The 25,283-nt window shown below is 44.3% G+C and overlaps 1 protein-coding gene across 2 annotated transcripts in view; it reads left to right on the forward strand.

Annotated features, from left to right (window-relative positions):
* LOC115655341 overlaps positions 1 to 12,042 on the forward strand; it is a 73,191-nt gene extending 61,149 nt beyond the window's left edge. For both annotated transcript variants that reach the window (XM_030570691.1, XM_030570690.1), the window contains exons 7-8: positions 1,178 to 1,296; positions 11,927 to 12,042. In XM_030570691.1, coding sequence (XP_030426551.1) covers positions 1,178 to 1,296; positions 11,927 to 12,023 — 216 coding nt within the window. In that variant the 3' untranslated portion in view covers positions 12,024 to 12,042. The remainder of the gene's footprint in view (positions 1 to 1,177; positions 1,297 to 11,926) is intronic.
* Positions 12,043 to 25,283: the final 13,241 nt, after the last annotated feature.

A 25,283-nucleotide genomic window follows, 5' to 3' on the forward strand; every position in this document is an offset into this window, starting at 1 on the left:
CCTCATCTGAATCTACGACAGATGGTATGAAACTTAATAGACCCCGAATAAGATTAACAGTGATAAAGTCTCCTCTCCTGAACTTGTTGTGCAGCACTGGTATGTGCTGGTGAATAGTTGTTTGATTCCACTCCAGAGATGGCTGCAATTCAGTGCTTTCTTCACTCTATTACACAGCATATTAAAGCACTTCAGGAGCCTTTCAATTAACATGGGAAACATTTTTCTTCTGTTCCAAAGGTTTCCCAGCAATGGCTCTGGGAATTTTATAACAAGGTGGTGTTGGACATCAAGGCTTTTGAAACAGGAGTAACAAAAGGGGTACCCCATGTGAACTCAGGATGAACATTAGAAAACTGTTAACAACAGGCCTTGATTTGTTAAAAATAAAAACAGATTGTAATTAGCATTTAGAAATGAAGTTTTGAATTGGTGTTGGTTGCTGATATGAAAGGAAAAAATCTGGGCCTGATTTTCATCTCATTTACATCAGTATAAACCAGGAGCAGCTCTACTGAAAGCAGTTGAGTTATACCAGTGTAACCAACACTAGTGTAAATGAAACAGGAGTCAGGCTGTGATTTTTTAGGATGACTTTTTTTTTGTAAAGCCTCCCTGGGCAAGGAACCAAATCAGTCAAATTATTTTTGTCCTTCAGAGAGTTAAACAATGAGGTGAAATGTGCCTTAAGGCAGCTCCCCAGCACCACCACCAACCACCAAATACCTTTCACTCTCTAAAACATTAACTTGGAAAGATCTATCATGGGCACAGCAATGTAACTGGGAGAAAATGACAGTAGTAGAAATTTATTGGAGGCTACAGGAACCTCTACTTCCGTGTCATGTTCAAACTACACTACATAATGGTCATAACTGCAGACTGAATACCAAGGGGGGGAAATTGCTAACTATAAAGTGTGTGGAATAATCTCCCAAGGACTATTATAAATCAATTAGTTTGACCTGAAACTAGACAACTAATTTTTTGAAAAAAGAATAGTCCTGTATTGGCACCAAGAGGGACAATAACTCTGATGTTCTGGCTAAGTTAGTATTTTAAGCAGAAATCTCCCCTCTGAATCAGTCATCCTGGAAACACCCTTTAGTACTGCCCACTGGACAGGGAATTTTCTCTAGGTATCAGCCTAAGTTTTGGTTTGGTTTGCACTGCCCAGGGTGAAAGCCACGCTTGGGGCAGAATGAGGGATCTCATGAAGAAGACCAGGCTGAGGAACCAGAGCAAGTTGGGGCTGTCATCGGCAGCTCTGAAGAGGTCCTGCCCACAGCTCTACAGGTAATTCCTGCCAGGACTGAGGTGTTCATGGGAGTCTTTGGTTTGTAATTGAGAGGATGCAGTGAGGGGGCTTAATGAAGATTTCTTTATGACTGCTCATAGACTCATAGACTCTAGGACTGGAAGGGACCTCGAGAGGTCATCGAGTCCAGTCCCCTGCCCTCATGGCAGGACCAAATACTGTCTAGACCATCCCTAAGAGACATTTATCTAACCTACTCTTAAATATCTCCAGAGATGGAGATTCCACAACCTCCCTAGGCAATTTATTCCAGTGTTTAACTACCCTGACAGTTAGGAACTTTTTCCTAATGTCCAACCTAAATCTCCCTTGCTGCAGTTTAAGCCCATTGCTTCTTGTTCTGTCATTGGAGGCTAAGGTGAACAAGTTTTCTCCCTCCTCCTGATGACAACCTTTTAGATACCTGAAAACTGCTATCAGGTCCCCTCTCAGTCTTCTCTTTTCCAAACTAAACAAACCCAATTCCTTCAGCCTTCCTTCATAGGTCATGTTCTCAAGACCTTTAATCATTCTTGTTGCTCTTCTCTGGACCCTCTCCAATTTCTCCACATCTTTCTTGAAATGCGGTGCCCAGAACTGGACACAATACTCCAGTTGAGGCCTAACCAGTGCAGAGTAAAGCGGAAGAATGACTTCTCGTGTCTTGTTTACAACACACCTGTTAATGCATCCCAGAATCACATTTGCTTTTTTTGCAACAGTATCACACTGTTGACTCATATTAAGCTTGTGGTCTATTATGACCCCTAGATCTCTTTCTGCCATACTCCTTCCTAGACAGTCTCTTCCCATTCTGTATGTGTGAAACTGATTGTTCCTTCCTAGGTGGAGCACTTTGCATTTATCTTTATTGAACTTCATCCTGTTTACCTCAGACCATTTCTCCAATTTGTCCAGATCATTTTGAATTTTGACCCTGTCCTCCAAAGCAGTTGCAATCCCTCCCAGTTTGGTATCGTCCGCAAACTTAATAAGCGTACTTTCTATGCCAACATCTAAATTGTTGATGAAGATATTGAACAGAATTGGTCCCAAAACAGACCCCTGCGGAACCCCACTTGTTATACCTTTCCAGCAGGATTGGGAGCCATTAACAACTACTTTCTGAGTACGGTTATCCAGCCAGTTATGCACCCACCTTATAGTAGCCCCATCTAAATTGTACTTTCCTAGTTTATCTATAAGAATATCATGCGAGACTGTATCAAATGCCTTACTAAAGTCTAGGTATATCACATCCACCGCTTCTCCCTTATCCACAAGGCTCGTTATCCTATCAAAGAACGCTATCAGATTAGTTTGACACGATTTGTTCTTTACAAATCCATGCTGGCTATTCCCTATCACCTTACCACCTTCCAAGTGTTTGCAGATGATTTCTTTGATTACCTGCTCCATTATCTTCCCTGGCACAGAAGTTAAACTAACTGGTCTGTAGTTTCCTGGGTTGTTTTTATTTCCCTTTTTATAGATGGGCACTATATTTGCCCCCTTCCAGTCTTCTGGAATCTCCCCCGTCTCCCATGATTTCCCAAAGATAATACCTAGAGGCTCAGATACCTCTTCTATTAACTCCTTGAGTATTCTAGGATGCATTTCATCAGGCCCTGGTGACTTGCAGGCATCTAACTTTTCTAAGTGATTTTTTACTTGCTCTTTTCTTATTTTCTCTTCTAAACCTACCCTCTTCCCGTAAGCATTCACTATACTAGACATTCCTTCAGACTTCTCAGTGAAGACTGAAACAAAGAAGTCATTAAGCATCTCTGCCATTTCCAAGTCTCCCGTTACTGTTTCCCCCTCCTCATTGAGCAGTGGGCCTACCCTGTCCTTAGTCTTCCTCTTGCTTCTAATGTATTGATAAAAAGTCTTCTTGTTTCCCTTTATTCCCATAGCTAGTTTGAGCTCATTTTGTGCCTTTGCTTTTCTAATCTTGCTTCTGCATTCCTGTGTTATTTGCCTATATTCATCCTTCGTGATCTGACCTAGTTTCCATTTTTTATATGACGCCTTTTTATTTTGTAGGTCACGCAAGATCTCAAGGGTAAGCCAAGATGGTCTTTTGCCACATTTTCTATCTTTCCTAACCATCAGAATAACTTGCTTTTGGGCCCTTAATAGCGTCCCTTTGAAAAACTGCCAACTTTCCTCAGTTGTTTTCCCCCTCAGTCTTAATTCCCATGGGACCTTACCTATCAGCTCTCTGAGCTTACCAAAATCCGCCTTCCTGAAATCCATTGTCTCTATTCTGCTGTACTCCCTTCTACCCTTCCTTAGAATTGCAAATTCTATGATTTCATGATCACTTTCACCCAAGCTTCCTTCTACTTTCAAATTCTCAACAAGTTCCTCCCTATTTGTTAAAATCAAGTCTAGAACAGCTTCCCCCCTAGTAGCTTTTTCAACTTTCTGAAACAAAAAGTTGTCTGCAATGCAGTCCAGGAACTTATTGGATAGTCTGTGCCCCGCGGTGTTATTTTCCCAACATATATCTGGATAGCTGAAGTCCCCCATCACCACCAAATCTTGGGCTTTGGATGATTTTGTTAGTTGTTTGAAAAAAGCCTCATCCACCTCTTCCACCTGATTAGGTGGCATGTAGTAGACTCCCAGCACGACATCACCTGTGTTTTTTATCCCTTTTAACCTAACCCAGAGACTCTCCACACTTCTGTCTCCTATGTCCATCTCCACCTCAGTCCAAGTGTGTACATTTTTAATATATAAGGCAACACCTCCTCCCTTTTTCCCCTGTCTATCCTTCCTGAGCAAACTATACCCATCCACACCAACATTCCAGTCGTGTGTATTATCCCACCAAGTTTCAGTAATGCCAATAATGTCATAGTTGTATTTATTTATTAGCACTTCCAGTTCTTCCTGCTTATTACCCATACTTCTTGCATTTGTATATAGGTATCTAAGATACTGGTTTGATCTCGCCTCCCAGCTTCGCCCTGATCCTCCTTCCTCTCTGCCATTATAGCCCGTGCTCCCTCCTGTTTCCAACCCATCTCCCAGGTCTTGTTCCCCACTTACCTGTGGGCTTTGCTCACCAGTCCCCGTCGAACCTAGTTTAAAGCCCTCCTTACTAGGTTAGCCAGTCTGTGCGCAAATAAGGCCTTTCCCCTCTTCAAAAGGTGAACACCATCTGTTCCTAGCAGTCCTTCCTCGAATAGCATCATGGCAGGAGAGTACTTTTCTGAACCTGACAACTCCCTCCTCATCTCTAGCCATTGCAGTTTGCTGTTAGTTCTGGTAAAGGTACAAGTTATATGTGTCTTCTCTTGTCCAGCGGATTTAAATTTCTATCTGGCCTGTAAAGATTTCCTGCTGTGCCGGGTGAATGCCACTGGATAACACTGAAGTGTTGTAAAAAAGATCCTTTTTCCTAGCATGGCAGAGGGGGCTGGAGCACATGACTTATGAGGAGAGGCTGAGGGAACTGGGATTGTTTAGTCTGCAGAAGAGAAGAATGAGGCGGGATTTGATAGCTGGTTTCAACTACCTGAAAGGGGGTTCCAAAGAGGATGGATCTAGACTGTTTTCAGTGGTATCTGATGACAGAACAAGGAGTAATGGTCTCAAGTTGCAGTGGGGTAGGTTTAGGTTGGATATTAGGAAAAACTTTTTCACTCAGAGAGTGGTGAAGTACTGGAATGGGTTACCTAGGGAGGTGGTGGAATCCCCTTCCTTAGAGGTTTTTAAAGTCAGGCTTGACAAAGCCCTGGCTGGGATGATTTAGTTGGGAATTGGTCCTGCTTTGAGCAGAGGGTTGGACTAGATGACCTCCTGAGGTCCCTTCCAACCCTGATATTCAATGATTCTATGAACCTTCAGACTCCTGGACAGTTCACCTGAGACATACAGCACATAACTGGCCAGGGCCAATTCAAATCCAGTCCATACACTAATTTTTATTCCAAATCCTTTTGAGCTATATGTTGCCTTCAGTCCCCCGATGTGTCTCCCTTCAAAGGGAATGGTAACCCCATGTTGTACCCAACCTAGTTTAGAGATGCAGAGTGGAAAAATCAGAATTGGTGTAAAGATTTCCATTCAACTGAGAAGCAGATAATCATTTGCTGACTGTGTGTGTACTTGGATGGTTTCTATTCATCGTTATGGTTGGGTAATTGGGCAGAAAGCAGAGCATCCCACCTCTGCTAGGTAACCTGTGCTGATCTCTTGGATGGACACTAATAACACATTCACTTTATATTACATGGCCTATCTCTACATATCACCATGCAGTATGGATGAGTCAAATACTATGGGTACATCTACAGTATGAAATTAATTCACAATTATTCTATTAAAATTTTCAGAAGTGATTTTATACATTCAATGTTGTGTGTCCCCACTAAAGCATGTGAATTCGGCAGAGTGCATTCACAGTATCGAGGCTAGCATTGAATGTTGGAGCGGTGCACTGTGGGTAGCGATCCCACAGTTCCCGCAGTCCCCGTCGCCCACTGGAATTCTGGGTTAAGCTCCCAGTGCGTGATGGGGTAAAAACATTCTCGCAGGTGTTTTGGGGTGTGTGTCATCACTCACTCCTCCCTCTGTGAAAGCTATGGCAGATGCCATACTGCCAGCAGATGGTGCAGTATGGTGCACCACCTGTCTCCTGGTACTATGAATCCACCTCGCATGTCCTCTCGTCTTTCTATCTACTCTTTTATCTAACCATTTCCCACCTTGTTTTGGCCACCGTGAACCGAGCAGCACAGCTTCCACTGCAAACTCTGCTCTCCTGCTCTTGCAGCGTTTGCTAATTTCTCCATGTTGTCTGTCCTGGGCTCCCATGGAAGCTACAAAAGGCAACAATTTCCCACTGTTTTTTGGCCATCGTGAACTAAGCCACACAGCTTCTGCTGCAAATTCTGCTCTCCCACACTTGCAGCTCTAGCGAGCTTCCCGCCTCTGTGAAAGCTACAGAAGACAACCATTTACCGCCTTTTATTAGCCATCTTGAACCGAACAGCTCTCCTACGTTTCACGCCCTTTTTCCAGGATTACCCGAGCAGGCACCATAGCACGGCAAGCATGGAGCCTGCTCAGATCTCCGCTGCAGTTTTGACCATTGTAAATAATTCACGCATTATCCAGCAGTGTTTGCAGTACCTGCAAAAGCGGGTGCGGAAGCAACAACAGCACGATTACTATACTGATGAGGACATAGACACAGACATTCCTAGAAGCACAACATGTGGCAACTGGGAGATCATGGTAGCATTGGGCCATGTTCATGCTGTGGAACGCCGATTCTGGGCCTGGGAAACAAGCACAGACTGGTGGGACCGCATAGTGTTGCAGGTATAGGATGATTCCCAGTGGCTGCGAAACTTTCGTATGGATAGGGCCACTTTCATGGAACTTTGTGACTTGCTGTCCTCTGCCCTGAAGTGCAAAGACACCAAAATGAGAGTAGCCCTCACAGCTGAGAAGCATGTGGCCATAGCACCGTGGAAGCTTGCAACGCCCAACAGCTACTAGTCAGTCGGGAATCAGTTTGGAGTGGGCAAATCTACTGTGGGGGCTGCTGTGCTGCAATAGCGAAGGCAATCATTGACCAGCTGCTATTAAGGGTAGTGACTTTGGGAAACGTGCAGACCATTGTGGATGGCTTTAATGCTTTTCCCGCATTAGATCCACCATACAGCGGAGCATGTCAATTTGCTCCCCCATGAGTTTGACCATAGCGTCCTGCCTGCTCTCATTGCGCACGTCCCTCCTCTCCTTGTGTTCCTGTAATGCTTTACCGGACTCCGCAATTGTTTGCCTTCATGCATTCAGCTGGGCCCTATCAGTGCAGGAGGACTGCATGAGCTCGGTGAACATGTCATCCCAAATTCATTTTTTCTGCCTTCTAATCTGGACCAGCCTCTGGGACGGAGTAAATAGGGGCCGCATTGAAACATATGCACCTGCGGGAGGAGAAAAAGGGAGGGTAGTATTTTAAAAGATACCTTTCATCATGAAACAGGCAATTCATAGTACACAGCAGATGTTCTTTCTGTACAAGTTAGCATTTTGCCTCTTATACTGAAGTGCCTGCCACTTTGGTGTTAGTAAGCCATCACACACGGGCAACAGAATTCAGCTTGCAGGCAGTCTAGGGGCATGTGGGGTTCTGCTTCTTCCACATTCATTTCAATGCTTTCAATGCTGCTAGGCCTCCTTTCCCATAGCAAGCAATGCTTGGTGGATTTGCCATATAAAGGGAGGGCCTGCAGGCTCTCCGGGATAATCGCTTCACACAACACTCCCCCTCCCGCTCTGTACCCACCGTGTGGCTCCGATGAGGCTCTGAGCAGGGATGAGCCCTTTAAACTAAACGCGAACAGCCCAGTCCCCACCCCACCACGTGACTCCAGTCAGGCTTTCATTCACCAGAAGTACTTTCTCCAGGGTCATGGTCTGGGAGCCTGCCTTGGGAGTGGCGGGAGGCTATTGGCTCCAGCGTTAAGAATAGTTCCTGGCTAGGGGGGAAAACAGATTCTCCACTTGCCGCCTGTGTACTGTCCTCCTCCTCCTCCTCTTCGTCCTCCAATAACTTATCCTCCTCGCTCTGTGCAACTCCCCCTTTGCAGGTGTCCACGGACAGCGGTAGGGTAGTGGTGGTGTCACCCCCCATAATTGCATGCAGCTCACAGTAGAAGTGGAATGTATGGGGCTGTGACCCAGAGCACCAATTCACCTCCCTGGCTTTTTGGTACGCTTGCCTGAGCTCCTTGATTTTTGTACGACACTGCTCTGTGTCCCTGGAGTAGCCTCTTTCCGTCATGGCCCTGGAGACTTTAGCGTATGTATTTGCGTTCCTTTTTTTGGAATGTAGTTCTGCCATAACAGATTCGTCTCCCCAACCTGCAATGAGATCCAGTACCTCCCATTTGGACCATGCTGGAGCCCATCTGCGAATCAGGGACTGCATGATCTCTTGTGATGGTGGACTCTACATGGTTGCCTGTGATGGTGGACTGTGCTGATGGTCACCTGTGCTGATAGTCACTAAACAGGAAATGAAATTCAAAAGGTCCCAGGGCTTTTTCTGCCCACCTGGCTAGTGCATCGGAGTTGAGAGTGTTGTCCAGAGCGGTCACAAGGGCGCATTCTGGGATAGCTTCCAGAGGCCAATAACATTGAATTGCATCCACAATACCTTTAACCTGGGATTGCGATCTCAATTTAAGTGCTACTCCGCTTGCCGAGGTGGAGTACAGAAATCAGATTAAATAACCCTTTAAATAAAAAATAAACAGTTTAGTCATGTGGATGGAATATTTTTTTTTTCGAATTAACTCGACTAATTCCAAAATAACTGACCAGTGTAGACCAGGCCTATGACACCACTGCCAGTCATCTCTTGCACGGATGTTCCTTTAATTTTCCAAGCTCTCTCATCTGTTCCAATGAATCTCTGTTGCTTTGTGTATATAACTGGGTAACAGGAAAAGCCTGGATATCTTACTCTTAAGAGCGGGAGAATTTCATGGCACTGTGCAACCTTCCCATGTTTTTTCAGCTGGGGACTCAGTAGTATTGACAGCAATTGCTGCAAAGAATGCAGGCTATTTTCAATTTTCAGCGGGCAGAACAGCTGTTTAACTCAGGAATGTCCCAGTGTTCTGGAAGGTAGGGTGCACCTACATTATGAAGACATATTTGAATTAGGATCCATGTAGTTACAGCTGGAAAATCCTCTAATGGTTCACAGAATGGCTTTCCCAGCTGGAAAAAACTTAGTGTGGGACCAAATCCACACAACAGGCAAGCTTCCTGCTATTGTTTTGGGAAACCGAAACAAATACAAAGCAGGAAGAAATCAAACAGCTTCAGCTAAAGTATGTGGCATGGGCAAATCAGCCAGGGAGAAAACACAACCCATCCCGAATCTTTACTCCACACTTGAATTGGACCCAAACTGCATTTAGGGTTCAAAAGAGTTCTGGCTACATCTGTCTCTTTCTGACTGTAAGAGCCTACCTGGTCTTTGCCCTGCTCTGTGCAGTGCTGAGAGTATCACCAGTGCTCCATAAATAAGAATTATGCTGGTGTACATCAGAATGCAATGGGAGCAGCTGAGGACTGGGTCCCATAGCTCTTTATACAATTGTTTTATCACTGCTGCACTTACTGGTCCCAGCTGGGACCCAGTGGAAATGCTGGGATACCTCAAGAACAGTCAGTACGTCTCATCTGGATAGAACTGGGAAGCGCCAGAAATATGTTGATTTTCCAGTCCTGTTCCTTCCATTAAATCCCTCTTCCCACTCCAAGCCCACTCTTGACCCCTTTCCGCCCCATTTCCAGCTCCCCATCTACTCTCAGTCCTTCACCCCCACTTCTCACCATACTCAGACATCTCTCCTGCGCTCTTTGCGGATGCACTTCCTGCAGCCACTGATGGAGGCGGTGACATGGCACAGCAAGAAGAGATGGCTAGGCTAGATTCAGAAGCAAAGGCAGAGCACCCTCTCCTGGTGGAAGAGCAGAGTTTATCTCTGACCAGCATTTATAAACAACATAGTCTTTTTATATTTTTAAAATCTGGGGGCTCTTTTACAAACACCTGGGGTTTGGCCCCAGCCCAGTCTCCACTGGGACCACAGCTATGGGAAACGGAGCATTAGACCTTTATCCCATTTGTAAATACAGTGAAACTGTGATGATCTAATCTTCACTTATCCTAACTTCTCCAGCATCCACAAGTCCCCTGTGATATCGAACTGAAGTAAGGTAGACCTTAATTTCCTCTACTAACAGATAGCTCCCAGGAAAGTGAAGACTGGTAGCTTTTTACACTTAGTCCCACTTGAGTTATTCAGGCAAATAGGGAAAGTCACTTTTGTTTTTGTTTTTCCACCTAGGTCAAAGCAAATCCCCTTTCATGGGCCCATTCTGGTTATGATAAATAATCTGCTCTGAGGTGTTTTCACAACTGCAAAAGAATTCTCCTATTAGAAAAGGAATCCGTTGCTTTACATAGCAAGAGATGGGCTCCTGCCAAGGCAAATCCCAGGCCATGAGCAATGTGCTGTGCCTTATAATGTCCAAAACAGACTGATTTTTGTATTTGCAGTTCTCATACTGATTCTTTACACACATAGGGTGAAATTCACCCCTGTGCACATAGCCTATCTATCACTAGGGAACTCAAGTGGTGCACAGACCTGGGTCTGGTCCTCAGCAAAGGAGTGAAGAGATCCTTCCTAATCTCTTTCTCTTTGGCTGGTTTATTGGATTTAAGATGTTCTAAAGTCATGTGTGAACTTCACACAGTCTAATATTTGCTCCAGACAAATAGCTAAACATTGGTGCTTCTTCCAAAATTATGGGTAGAATCCAATCTTAGGTGTGGAAAGCTGGGCTGGAAATCTGCCTTGTTATTTTTACTGCCCCCATCACCATGGTATCTGAGCACTGTATCTGCCCCCATCACCATATAACACTGTAAAGCCCTTAGGAGTAGTCTATGATTTGATCTGAATAGTCACTTCTTCTAGGGTGACCAGATAGCAAATGTAAAATATGGGGACAGGGGATGGGGGGTAATAGGCGCCTACATAAGACAAAGCCCTGAATATCGGGACTGTTCCTATAAAATCAGGACGTCTGGTCATCCTAACCTCTTCCCCCACTCCAGGGGCAAGTAGGGTTCCATAGCATGACTGCTTTCTATCCTACTCTTCCTTAGCCCACTGAGGATAGGCAAAGTGACAGAATAGGCTCTCACAGCATCGCCAATACGTCTTGCTTCTGGGAGAGCTACAAATATAGCAAGAGCAGCTTCTCTCAGGGCTAGATCCCAGAAGCAGCCACGAAAATTAAAAGCAATGGAATCTCCCTAGCTATTTTCAGGGGCATCTGAGTTTTTCTGATGCAAACCCACAAGCCTTTAGAGGTGCACACCTCACTCATCCTGTCTAGAGCTGGATCTGATCTGTGACTTTGGGGAGTGGGGGGAGATGACCCACTCACTACTGATTTTTCTGTCTGTGTACATATGAACATTTTCATTTTCAAAAGAAGTCTTTAAAAAAAGTTCAAAAAATTTCAGCTGGCTCAGCCACAATCTTTCACCAGCCCACTGTGCCTGATCCAAAGCCCAGCAAAATCAGTGGTAATCTTTATGGTGACTTCAGTGGGTCCTTCAATCAGGCTGTACACACATCAAAAAAACTGAAGCCAAGACTGATCCAAAACATCATATATCTTGCCCTTCCAAAGAGCATTTTTCTGCCCACCAAAAGAACTGGATTTTCAAAGGGAAACTTCCCATTAATAGGGTTGATTTGATATTTTCTGCCTGTCACTCCCCACCCCTCATGTGGGGACATACTACGTATTTTCCTGCAGATGTGTCAGCCTGTTTGCTTTGCTGGGACTCACGGCCAAGCAAGAACATTTTATAGCCTCCATTTTTGGATGCTGCCACAAATATTTTGACAGCATGTGTTTTGGAAATTTAGACTGGAGCTAGAGAAAATAACAGATCTGGATGTAGCTCAGATGTGTGCATGTAGGCCCAGTGTAATATGTGCAAAAACACAACCACATGTTCTGAGTCCTATAAACATTAATAGCATTTTCCCATTGGTTTAGGCCAGATGTTAAGACTTCGGATCGGAGGAAGATGGAGAGGAACTCCATGATTGTTCTGGGACAAAGCACAAAAAATGAAAACATCTGGCCTTTCTGAGCATCTGAATCCAATGGACCAAGGTAAAAGAGTTATCAGGGAGGAGGCTTTTTCCTTCCTCCAGCAGAGAAGTGATTTTGCATCCCATTACCAAGCTATGTTTCCATGGGCAAAGACTTGGGTAAGGTCTGATTGCTGTATGTAGCCCCAGTAACTAAGCCCATGGAACTACTATCATTTACAAGAGCTGAGGATATGGCCCATGTATATTTATTGTAAAATGAAGACTAATTTAAGGTAAAACTGTCTAGATTTTTAAGGAACAACAGGTAGTAATCAATGGCTCAATGTCTAGTTGCCTCAGGGGTCTGTCATGGGGCCAGTTTTGTTCAACATCTTCATTAATGATCTGGATGATGGGATGGATTGCACCCTCAGCAAGTTCATGTATGACACTAAGCTGGGGGGAGAGGTAGATTCACTGGAGGGTAGGGATAGGGTCCAGAGTGACCTAGATAAATTGAAAATTTGGGCTAAAAGAAATCTGATGATGTTCAACAAGGGCAAGTGCAGAGCCCATGCACAGCTACAGGCTGGGGACCGACTGGCTAAGTGGCAGTTCTGCAGAAAAGGACTTGGGGAGTACAGTGGATGAGCAGCTGGATATGAGTCAGCAGTGTGCCCTTGTTGCCAAGAAGGCTAACTGCATATTGGGCTTCATTAGTAGGAGCATTGCCAGCAGATCGAGGGAAGTGATTATTCCCCTCTATTCTGCACTGCTGAGGCCACATCTGGAGTATTGTGTCCAATTTTGATCCCCCCACTACAGAAAGGATGTGGACAAATTGGAAAGAGTCCTTTGGAGGGCAACGAAAATGATTAGGGGGCTGGGGCACATGACTTATGAGGAGAGGCTGAGGGAAGTGGGCTTATTTAGTCTGCAGAAGAGAAGAGTGAGGGGAGATTTGACAGCAGCCTTCAACTACCTGAAGGGGGGTTCCAAAGAAGATGGAGCTAGGCTGTTTTCAGTGGTGGCAGATGATAGAACAAGGAGTAATGGTCTCAGGTTGCAGTTGTGGAGGTCTAGGTTGGATATTAGGAAAAACTGTTTCACTAGGAGGTGGTGAAGCACTGGAATGTGTTACCTAGGAAGGTGGTGTAATCTCCATCCTTAGAGGTTTTTAAGGTCAGGCTTGACAAAGCCCTGGCTGGGGTGATTTAGTTGGGATTGGTCCTACTTTGAGCAGGGGATGGACTAGATAACCTCCTGAGGTCTCTTCCAACCCTAATCTTCTATGATTCTATGAACATTCTGACCATATTGTCTGCCCTCCTGTACAACTTAGGCCTCAGATACTCACCCAGCAATCCCTGCATTAAACGCACTAACTTGCCATTGAACTAGAGCATATATTTCAGAGTGACATCCAGTGATGGAGAATCCACCCCATCCCTCAGCACTTGAGAGCATCCCTATATTCAAACCTGAATAAAAACAGATTCACCCCATCCTCTAGGTCAGTGATGGAAAAGCAATTGACTGTAAGGGAGAAGAGTGCCTCCCTTTCTGTTCTCCCCCATGAGCTGCTTCATTCCACAGCCTACATTCTTGTTTCAGAGGTAAATGAGCTGGGAAGCTGTTGGACATGAAATTGAAAACCACGAGGCTACATTGTGCAGACTATGCTCTACAGCAGGATCAGCATCAAGGTGCCAGGGAGGGAGGAGAGGTAAAAGAAAGATTTGCTGAAGGGCGGGGTGCTCAGCTATAGTAGAGTTTACTCTTGACATGAATGTAAAAGTGAACTTAAAACAATGCTATATACCAGGAATATAGTTACCATCTCAGCAATAATAATCAAGCAGGTTTGATACAATTTCATAAACAAGCTACCTTAAGTCCTCCTGCTTGTGAAGTATTATTGATTTCCTGAGCTTTATTCAGCAGAAATAGGCTAGACCCTCATAGAATACCAGTGCTTTAAGGAAAAACAAAGATTGGGAGACTACATATAGTAGACAGTGCTGGGTATGGGCAACAGTGCAAGACTTAAGGGATTTTTTGTATCTCCACTTGTGGGTATTACTAACAAGTCTGCACATTTTGAAGGTATCTCCACCAGCAGTGACTGATTGGGGAGTTTTACTGAGGTCCCATGCAATGGTCAACTCAATCAAAGCCACCAGCCAAGATTTTCTAAAGCTGGATTTGTAAGTGCAAGGTTAGGTGCCAGTCTTGTGCGTGTGACCCCCTTTGCCAGTCTGGAGCTTCACTGACCTCAGTGGGTCCCCACGCAGACAGAGGGCTACAGCCATGCAGAGATTATTGCAGGACACTGGGGCCTTCAACCGTTCAGCACCTAATAAGTGGCCTGATTTTTAAAAGGGCTGAGTGAGCTGCCCATCCAGGTCCTTGGTTCCACTGGGTACTCAGGATTTTGGAAAGCCAGGCCACTTTATTAGGAGCCAAATGCAGGCTCCTGTTTTTAAAGGTTATGGCCACGTTGGGTGAAGGCTCCTGGTCTGTTTGGCGGCCTGTGCATCACCATGTGCCATAGCATTTAAGAGGCAAAAAAGACAAGTGAACTTAAACCTTTGCCTGTGGATCAAATGCTGGATTGGGGCTCCCTCTGCTGGGAAAGTTAGAATAATGGGGAGATTGGGGATGGAAAGGAAAGTTTTAAGTCTCTATTACAAGCCAGGGTAGTTCTTTTTCCAGCTAAGGTCTATAGGCCTGTCCTCTGTTATCTACTAGATAGCTTTAAGGCTATGCCCAGCTGTTTGGAGGCTGCACTGTTGCCACTCATCCATTGCCCACCTTTAACTGATTCAGAGGACACAGACCATGGTTAAAAAGGTCCCATTGAAGCCATGACTAGAGCAGCATCTCTGTGCATGTGCTATAAACGCACATTTCTTTTTTGCTACAAGCTCAGAATCCAAAGACTCACCCACATGGAGTGAAAACTAGTCTTTGCCTACTGGGAGAAGGGAATTCTGTCTGCTAAATTGGAATTAGACAGCTGAGCTGTTTAGCAAACAAAGTCCACAGGCGCACGTTAACTAAAGCCCCAATTTCACATATATCTGGAACCCTAGGACACTCTCAAGAACTAACAGGCAAACTTCAAAAGATTCAGAGTTTGGATAACTCTCCAAAACCTTAAGTGAATTTCCTCTGCTCATCTGGGCTATCAGGAACGTATTGGTTCTACAAAACTGGGTTAGAACTCTCTGGAGGACAGGATCTGCCAGTATTTCTGCCCAAGTGCAGAGCCAAAGACGTAAATAAAGTAAGCTAGCCAACCTAGAGCTGGACCCAAGCTGCAAAAGTCTGAACAGGATCCAGACTTGGGGAGGAAGAAGATGTTAAATCCAGGCAGCTTATCTAGATTTAGAACCTAGTAACAAAATTCTGGATCCAAACTTACTCCATATTTGTGGCTGGTTTTGGCCCATTTCTAATACAAATACTTGAGAATATTTTATAAAGAATTTTGTTCTCATGACAGACAATGACCTGAGGTGAAACAGCTGTTATTTATCAGAACCTCTTTGCACATACAGGCCAAAAATACCAAGAATGTTCTGTAATCTGGTGGGGCAGGGGGAGCATCTTGAGATGCCTTCAAAGGTGCTGAGCACCTACAACTCCAAGGGAACTCATATGAAGCTATGGGAAGCTCAGTACCTCTGAAAATCGGGCACAAACTGTCTCAGATTGAGCATCCAAAAATGAACACACTCAAAAGAAGGTGCTCTGATAGATCTTTCAGCTGTGCAACAAACTCAGCTGCCACTCTGGTTTTCAGTTAGTCAGTGTACGTCCTGCCAGTTTTATCCAGAGCTGGGGAGGTTTTATCTTGATTATTCTGTGAATAATCATTGTGTCTTTATTAATGCAGCGGGCCAAATCCTCCATTAATATACAGCCTCTGTAATCTCACTGACTCCAGGCAGAATTGAGCCATGCATGTTATAATAAACAGTATAATGAACTGGTATTTTTACACTTAAATGACTTTATGTATAGTTTTTATAAAATGAATTATCACTCTTCTGTTATGATGTTATATGAAATATATTCTTACATTCTCAGCAATAAACATATTTATTCCCTGCAACATACTGTGTATTTCCCCATCCTAGGATGCATTGTGATACAAATGTAAGGAGCTTAATAAAAACATTGCTATTATGGAATACATTTGATCATAGCATTTTTAAGAGAGAGAAATAGAAACAGGATGAAAGTGTTGGGAAGCTGAAGGATACATTTTTTTAATTCTGAGTGTCTCATCTGAGATACCCATCTTGAACATGATTTTCAAAAATATGAACCATCCATAATTCCAATGGGAGCGATGGATGCTGCTGCACATTTCTGAAAATAAGGTTCAAGGCATCTTACAGGGGAACCCAGAAATGGAGACGCTCAAAATTAGAAGCTACCTTTGTACGTTTCAATGTTATTGCTCAGCTACGGAACAGCCTTTTACAGCAAGAGATGAGACAAGAAGCAATAGTCTCATGTTTCTGTTAACTGATGTCACAATACCCTTTCTGAGTAGAAGGCTGCTTCCCTCATCCACCAATACACATTCTCCACTTTCACTCTTACACCTTCATCCGCCCATCCAGCCATATTTCCATTCATCCCTTCACCACCAGTTCATAAAAATGCTTCATTATAACCAAGCCACGAGTCACTCCTGATTGTCAGGGGACAAATTTCCCATATGTTCATCATTGGAAATTACTTAGCTGTCTTTCCTGACAATACAGACGTGATCGATTCATGAAAATTCTTCATTAAAAACAAAAAAGAAATCCCTGCTGAACCTTCAGGGTGACAAAGTTCTAAGACAGTGGCTCCCAAACTGGAGTTCATGAACCCCTGGGGGATCGCAAAATGTTACAGGGGGTTCTTGGGGAAAAATTCCCTAATGGCAGACAGAGTTGTCCCTAGGAACTCTGGGCAGCATGGGGCCAGCAGCCCAGAGTCCCTGGACTTCCAAGAGCTAAGCAGATCAAATCAAGCATATCTATCATACTGAGGAGATTTAAACTTCATGACTCCTTATAAGAAATTGAAAGGGAGGTGGATATTTTTTGCTGTTTTTAAAATTAAATAGGCAGCTAGTATCATTTTAAAAATTATTATGAAGAACAAGTTTAAGCTTTGTTGTAATGTGTGTTGTTTACCTGTACTGCTCAAGACCTGAATGCTTATGCAGGAGGAACAATTTGAGTTGGCTTCTTAAATACCTTCATGCTGTTTCACATCTGATACCCCTTGATGAAACATAGGAGCCTTGTCTTATAACAGGCTTATTCAAAGTCATACAAGCTACGAAAGTGAGATCTTGGAAAAGCGTTGCCATTTTCATAACATAATAAAAGTACTATAATGAGGAATAATAATTAATAGTGTGAAATGAGCATGTCATAAAAACAAATTTTATATTTCCAAGATCACTTCTTTTATAATTTATACTTAAGTAAAGGAGAAAACCCTTGGAAATATTCATTTTTAGGAGGGGGTTTGCAAGACTTGACATTTTAGTGAAAGGGGTTCACAGGTTGTTAATGTTTGGGAACCACTGTTATAAGAGAACTCATTGCAAAGCAATTAGGAATCTCTCCTGACAATTCAGACAATGTGTGTCATCAAAGTTCTTCATTGCAACCAAGCAATCATTCTCTGTTGATCACGTATTTGAAAAGCTCTCAATCTTCATTGCAAAGCATTAAGATACTCTCCTGCCATTTCGGTGGATATTGGTTCGTGAAAGTTCTTCATTGCAACCAAGCAACTATTGAGGGCCAAAAAGTCCTCAGCAAACCTACATTTCAAAGCAACTAGGAATCTCTCCTGACAATTCAGGGGTGATCTCTCATCAAAATTCTTCACTTCAACCAAGTACAACTGATAGTTTAGGATGACAAAGTTGCTGGAAAATCTGAGTGTGAGGGTAAGTGTGGGGGATTGCAGATGAGTGTTTGGGTGGATTGATGGGGAAGGGTGATTTGGGGGATTAGTGGGGAGGGTGGATGGATATGAGTGGATGGTTGGGGGAGGGGTTATGGGTTACACCTCGGAAAGATGGATGGGTGTATAGGTGGATGAGTAGCAGAGCGTGCATGGGTGGGTGGATATTGGTGCTGGGTGAGGGTGGATGGGTGGGGATGGGGAGTGTGCATAGGTAACTAAGTGGACGGATGGATGGATGGTTGCTTTGGGAGTTGGCGGATAGGTCAGAGGGTGGGGGAGCATGGATTGGTGGGTGGGTAGATTGATGTATGTGGGTGTATGTTTGGATGCATTTATTGGTGTATGAGTGGATGGGTACAGGTGTATGGGTGGGAGGAGATGTGAAATAGGTGATGGACAGTGTATGGGTAGGGGAGGGTGTATGGTTGTGGGAGAGAATATTGGTGCATGGATGGATGAGGATCTTTGGTTGGATGGTGGAAGAGGGTAGCTGGGTGGAAGAGTGGATAGGTTTGATAGGGTGGATGGGGATTGATGGGTGGAAGGGGAAGGTACATGCAACAGGGATGGTGTATGGAGCAGGGTGGTTTGTTGGGGAAGGGGGAATGGGAGGACTAGTGGAAGAGTGTTGATGGGGACTGATGGGATAATTAGGAAGGGTATATGGGTGGTGTATGGGTGGGGGCGGGTGTATTCATGAAGAAGAGTGTATGGGGATGGGTGGATTGGTGAGGAATGTGTATTGGGATGTGGGAGTGGGTGGTTGATGATGGTTGGGGCAGGGTGAATGTGTACTGAGGAGGTTGAATGGTGGGGGATAGGTGGATGGGTGGATGTATGGTGAAGGTGGATGAATGTAATGGGTGGAAGAGGATATGTGGCTGTATGTGTGGGCAAATGTGTATTGGGGGATGGGTGAGGGAGGGTGATGGTTGTATGAATTGGGGAAGATAAATGGGTGGAGAAGTGGATGGGTGGGGGAGTTGGATTGGCAGATGGGTGTATGAGTGAGGGAAGGTGGATAGGTGGGCGAGGGTCTATGGGTGTATGTGTGGAACTGGGTAAATATGTCAATGTGTGAGGAGGTTGGATGGGTGAATGTGGAGGTGGTGTATGTGTGGATGGGTTGGGGAGGGAGATGGGTGTATTTGTGTATGAGTGCGGAAAGGTGAAATGATGTACTGGTGGGGGACAGTGGGTGTGTGGTGGTGGAGGGTGCATGGGTCGATTAGTGTGTGGGGTGGATTGTGCAGGCTGACTTCACACACCCTGCAAAGAATGGGAGCTGGTGGCAGCTTTCCTGGGCACAGGGCAAGGAATTGCAACCACCTCAGCTGGGAGCAGCCAGCCAAGCCAGGCAAACCCTCCCCTGCAGCCAGGGAGACACCGCTCAGGGGTGGGGGACTGGAAAGGTCTCTCTTACCTTATCTGCAAGTGGTGCCCTCCCTGGGAGCAGGGGCTGAGGCTCAGGAAGGGGTGTCCTGACCAGGCTGGGGTCTTTGCACTGAAGCAGCGGGAACGTTACTGCTTGAGATTCACCTCTCTCGGCAACAGCCAGAGCTTCAGGGTCCCCAGCAACAGCCCATGGGACTCAGGGATCTTGCAAGAAAAGTGGCCTCCCCACAGCATCCCACAGTCACTGCAGGGAGTGAGATTGACTTCCTGCCACCGGGACTGAGTGACCCCAGCCTTCGCTTCCAGAGCCGCATCCCAGTGGCTCCTGGGTCCCAGCGATCTACTGGTTGCACTGCAGCCCCCGGCCCCACACCCTGCCTCCTGGGGGCCCCACATCCCCTGGGCATGGGCATCTTCTCTCAGCATTAACGGAAATTGTGCATTGAAGCCAATAGGTCAATGGGTGCACTCAAATGAAACATTGCCAAGAATCGCAAGAATAAAAAATTGAGCTGTCTTTCCAAATTAGCCCAAAATAAGCCCCACCCCTTTCAAGCAAGCCAAAAACAAGCCCAGCCCTTTCCACAGGGAGCAGAATTCCATTTTTTTTAAAATAATGTAAGTACACACAAATGTAGTGTTTTCGTATTTTTAATATGTAACTAAATGTTGTGTGCAGCAAAAACTAGAACTAGAACAAAAAAAGGTCATCCTTGCTCTCCCCATCTTCTCTGGTCTTGGTAGCCTCAGTATGGTACATTCCCTTGTTGAACCATTGAAGCTTCTCTCTGTGTGAGACAAAATCTTTACAACAAAATCCCAGTCTTCTTAATCCATAGCGGACATGCAGTAAACTGCTCAGAGTCTGGTGATCTATCCTGTTCCGGTGCTTGGACTTCACATTGTTCATCTGGGAGAACACTTGTTCCACATCACCATTACTCAGAGGCATGGCAAACAAGGAAAGTGCAAACAGATCTAGCTCTTTAAAGCACTATTCACCACTACTGACTTGAAATTTGTATACTTCCATCCAGAACTGCTCTGTGTTTTTGTCATCCGTGTTCTTCCATTACTGGAAGCTGATGGCTTGATACAGTGCATCCAAGGCCCCCAAGTCACCTTTGAAAATTTTCAGCATGGAGATGGTCATTAGTTGAGGTTTTCCCTGAGAGAGAACAGCTGACGGACTGAACGCTGACCTAGATTTCCACAGATTAATATTTGCTGGAAATCTCGACTGCACTTGTTTAGCAGCTTCAAGCAGAAAGTCTTGGCATCTATTCTTTACATTAGCTTCAACAGTATTGTCAAGCTTTGCATCTCCTAAAGCAACAGTAAACAGTATGCCAAAATTAACAGCACACAGTGGCAAGTGGCTGCATGGGTCACACAAATTGACTTTAAGGATTTTGCCATCAGATAAAGGGATCCTTTCTGAAAGGGACACTCTTGATATAAGAGTACGAAAGAAAGGCTGGAGGAAGTCCAGCATTTGGAAGGCATTACCACCAGATTCGAGTTGGAACAGGTTATTGATTCTAGCAAATTCCTGCAGAATTGGTGTTAGAAACTGTTAATACAATTTATTAGCAGGGTCACAATACATCTGATACAGAACTTCTGCATTGTAGCATTGTTGTTCATCTTTGCTCACTTGGAAATGCAACTTTAACTTGTCCCAATGGTCTAGTACAGTGGTTTTCAAACTTTTTTCCTGGGGACCCAACTGAAGAAAATTGTTGATCCCCATGACCCAATGAAGCTGGAGATGAGGGGTTTGAGGTGTGGGAGGGGCTCAGGGCTGGGGCAGAAGGTTGGGGTGTGGGGCTGAAGGCTGCAGGGTGGGGCCAGGAATGAGGGGTTCAGGATTTGGGAGGGGGCTCTAGGCTGGGGCAGAGAGTTGGGGTATGGGAGGGGCTCAGGGCTGGGGTGCAGGCTCCACGGTGGGGCCAGGGATGAGGGGTTTGGGGTGCAGGAAGGGCTCCAGGTTTGAGGGGGCTCAGGGCTGGGGTAGAGGGTTGAGGTGTGGGAGGGGGTCAGGGCTCTGGGCTGGGTGTTCAGGCTCTGGGGTGGGGCTGGGGATGAGAGGTTTGGGGGGCTCAGGGCTACGGCGAGGATTTGGGGGGTGGACTTACCTCCCAAATCTCCTGGTCAGCAGCGCAGCAGGGGTGTGGAGGCAGGCTTCCCACCTGTCCTCGCACCGCAGACTGAAGCCTGAAGCAGCCAGCAGGAGGTCTGGCTCCCAGGCGGAGTGCACAAACAGCTCTGTGAGGTTTCACCTGCAGACACTGCCCCCAAGAGTGCAGAGCCGGTGCTCAGGGCAGGGGCAGCACACAGAGCCCCATGGCCCCCTTGCCTAGAAGCTGGACTTGCTGCCGGCCACTTCTGGGGTGCAGTGTGGTGTCGGAACAGGTAGGCACTAGCCTGTCTTAGCTAGGCAGCACTGCCAATGGGACTTTTAATGTTCCAGTCAGCGGTGCTGACCAGAGCGACCCAGTGCCTTATATGCCGTGACCCAGTACTGGGTCGTAACCCAAACTTTGAAGAACGCTGATCTAGTACGTGCACACAACAATCATAAATGGAGAGCCATCTAGTGGCTGATAGCTGAACGAACTTCAGTGGCTTGTTACCATGATTTATCTTTACATATTCACGGTGTCTCAGAGAAAATCAGCTTTAGGAATGGGAGACTAAAAGCTCTAGACTGCATGGCAGAGTTTCTACAGCTTTATTGGCACACACCTGGATTGCGTGACATACACATTTGACCAGCCTAAGATTCTCATGCCTTTGGAGGAGATGTATGTAGATGGAATTTTCCTTCCTGACCATGATGCTACAGCTGACAGTCTCAATCCCAATACACTTGCTGAAATCCAGACCAACACTGGCAAGAAACTGAATCAGTGCTGTAGCAATTGCTTCTGCTGTTTCACTTTCCAAAATGACTAGTCCTAAAAATGTAGACACAATTTTGTTTAAAGAGGAGCTGAAGTAGCACAATACAATGCAAAGCTGCTTTACTGCAGCAATGTCTGTGCTATCATCTATAACCAGTGAATACTGAGACTCACCAATGTCTTTGATGAGATCAGAGAACATGCAGGGAGCAATATGGTTGTTTATTAATGCTGTGCATTTTGTGTGATGCAGACTTACAGCTCTCTCCAATGCTGATCCAACAAGTTCCCCGAGGTGATTCACAGAACTAACCATTGAGTCCCAGGCAATGTAGCAGGCCAGTTTTAGCTCCACTTGGTGCATCATGATTGATGGTTTCAGTACCATAAAACCAACAGCTGTGAGGCACATAGAAGAAAACGATGTTGCGTTTCTTTTAGGGTTGTCAGTTCCTGCATGCTGCACAAGGTCTGTATGATGTGCCCAAATCACCCCTTTTCTTTTTCCCATGCCCTTCTGTATTTTTCCACACTTGGCCGATTTTATCGGCGACATACTGGTCTTTCATTGGCTTAGCCTCAAAATGGCCTAAATTGGAACATGATAGGATGTGTCAAGTGGGTTAGCCAGCAAGTTGATGAATTTGCCCCCCACCCACAAAGGAGCTCAGGGAGTGGGACTTGCAGGGAGTGGGACTTTTGATTATTCCTTGATGTCCACCCCGTGGACTATCATGATACTGTTCAAAGAGTTATAGGACTTGTTTCACAGTGTGCACAACGACAACTTTTCTTCCTTTGGAGGAATGAAATAGTGTCTCCTCTGATAATCAGAGAAGATGGAGATGTGGTGATGACATCAACTGTTGTGCTTAAGAAATTATCAGATATTTTCAAAGTCAGAGATTCATTATAAGGCATACACGTATACAAGATATCTGAATACAGAACGGGTCATCCTGCCTTTGATAATGAGGGGAGGGGATTTCAATATATCATTATAAGTAGATGTTGAAATAAAAATTTAAACTAGAAGTCATTGCTCAATGAACATATATGGACTGTTGTTTGTAGGCTATAGTGGATAATATACTTGAGAAATAAAGAAAACATTTAGGCTTTTTTGGTAATATTTATTGTTCATACTCTTTTGTCATGTAACGGAGAAATACATTGTTACAGTGCCTACATATGTAGGCAAAGGAGATTTTCTTGGAAATGTGAAGAAAACTAGTGATCCTAATCCTGGTCCCAGTGAAGGTAAATTTAACACTTCAAATAATCCCAGTGTTGGAGGATCAGGACCATCATGGGTAAGCTGAAGATTCTGTTGTGTACTCTGTCTTTATTACATGAGAAAAAGAATTGCTTACCTACCAAAGAAAAGTTGGCAGGTTAAGTCTGCCTGCTTTATTCATTCCTTCAGGATATGTGTTGCTCCTCTTAAATGCCAGACCTTTGCAATTTTTTCCTCAAAAGATTTCACTAAGTATTGATCACAGAAGAGAACATTACACACTGTTAACATTCACAAAATTGCAAACATCAAATATCTATGCATATAATAATCAGCGTTTACATTGTACGGATGCCATAAAAATTGCAGACATATAAGCAGGTAAAGCCAAACTCAATAAACTCCACAATACAGCATCACTCATTGGCCAATCACTAGGGCTAAATAAATACATTTGAGCTATGTGCATAAGTTCAAAGTATTTCTGGCTTACAAAGCCTGGCAGCATTTGATCCATGGAAATCACATTTCACTTGAAATAATGAGATCACCAGTAACATTTTAACAAAGTAAAATCATAGTAACTCAGGATAGAAAATATAACAGCACAAGAATGTGAATTTAAAAAAAAAAACCCACAAGCAGGGATGTTTGCAGACACTGTTTAATATATTCAGAAATCAACAAAATATATATGGAAACCCTCTTCTTACCCATCTTATCTGCCATACTGATGTTTATTACAGGGAGTTTCTTTCCTAGTCAAGGTTTTTTTGAAAAATCAGTTTTCTGAAATTCGAAAGGATCTGAAATACATAAACCCATATAACACACACTGTTGATAACATGATGATAACAGACATGAAAAGCCTTTAAAAAGCAAAAGCATGCATTTGTACAAAAAAAATCTCATAATCATATGACAATTCTTAATTGGGGAGTTCGGGATCAGAGTGTCATAGCCTTATGTGCATGATGTTTATTACTCAATAAATCATAAGTGACACTTCAGCTATATGAGAAGATGCTTAGACAACATCCTCACAGTACCTATTAGGCAACACTTGATACCAAACAAATGTTTGGAGTAGAGAGAACCAAGCCCACATTCATATCTTTTCAGAACTATTTAAAACACATTTTGTAAGTGGAATTTCATAGCTATTGAATGAAAAACCCTTAATGAAAGTTGAAGCATTTAAAAAGAAATCTTTGTATTAGTCCCTTTCCAAGGCATGGTAGGTCATACAGTCTATTAGTAAAGAAACATTGAATGCATACAAAACATTGAGAGTTGTGAAAACCATTATAAATAGTATTTGAAATACTTATGAATTCCTTTTGAAAGCGAACTTATAGGCAGAAAATCTGACATGCTTTATACCAGGGATAGGCAACCTATGGCACGCGTGCTGAAGGCCGCATGCAAGCTGATTTTTAGTGGCACTCACACTGCCCAGGTCCTGGCCACCGGTCCAGGGGGCTCTGCATTTTAATTTAATTTTAAAAGAAGCTTCTTAAACATTTTTAAAACATTATTTACTTTACATACAACAATAGTTTAGTTTTATATTATAGACTTATAGAAAGAGACCTTCTAAAAACGTTAAAATGTGTTACTGGCACGCAAAACCTTAAATTAGAGTGAATAAATGAAGACTCGGCACAGCACTTCTGAAAGGTTGCCGACCCCTGCTTTATACAGACTTCCACTTTTGTCACTGTTACACATATATGGAGCAACAAGATATCACCATAAAATTACACTTAGAACGGTGGCACTCACA

Source organism: Gopherus evgoodei, chromosome 7, assembly GCF_007399415.2.
Source record: "Gopherus evgoodei ecotype Sinaloan lineage chromosome 7, rGopEvg1_v1.p, whole genome shotgun sequence".
Lineage (NCBI taxonomy): Eukaryota > Metazoa > Chordata > Testudines > Testudinidae > Gopherus > Gopherus evgoodei.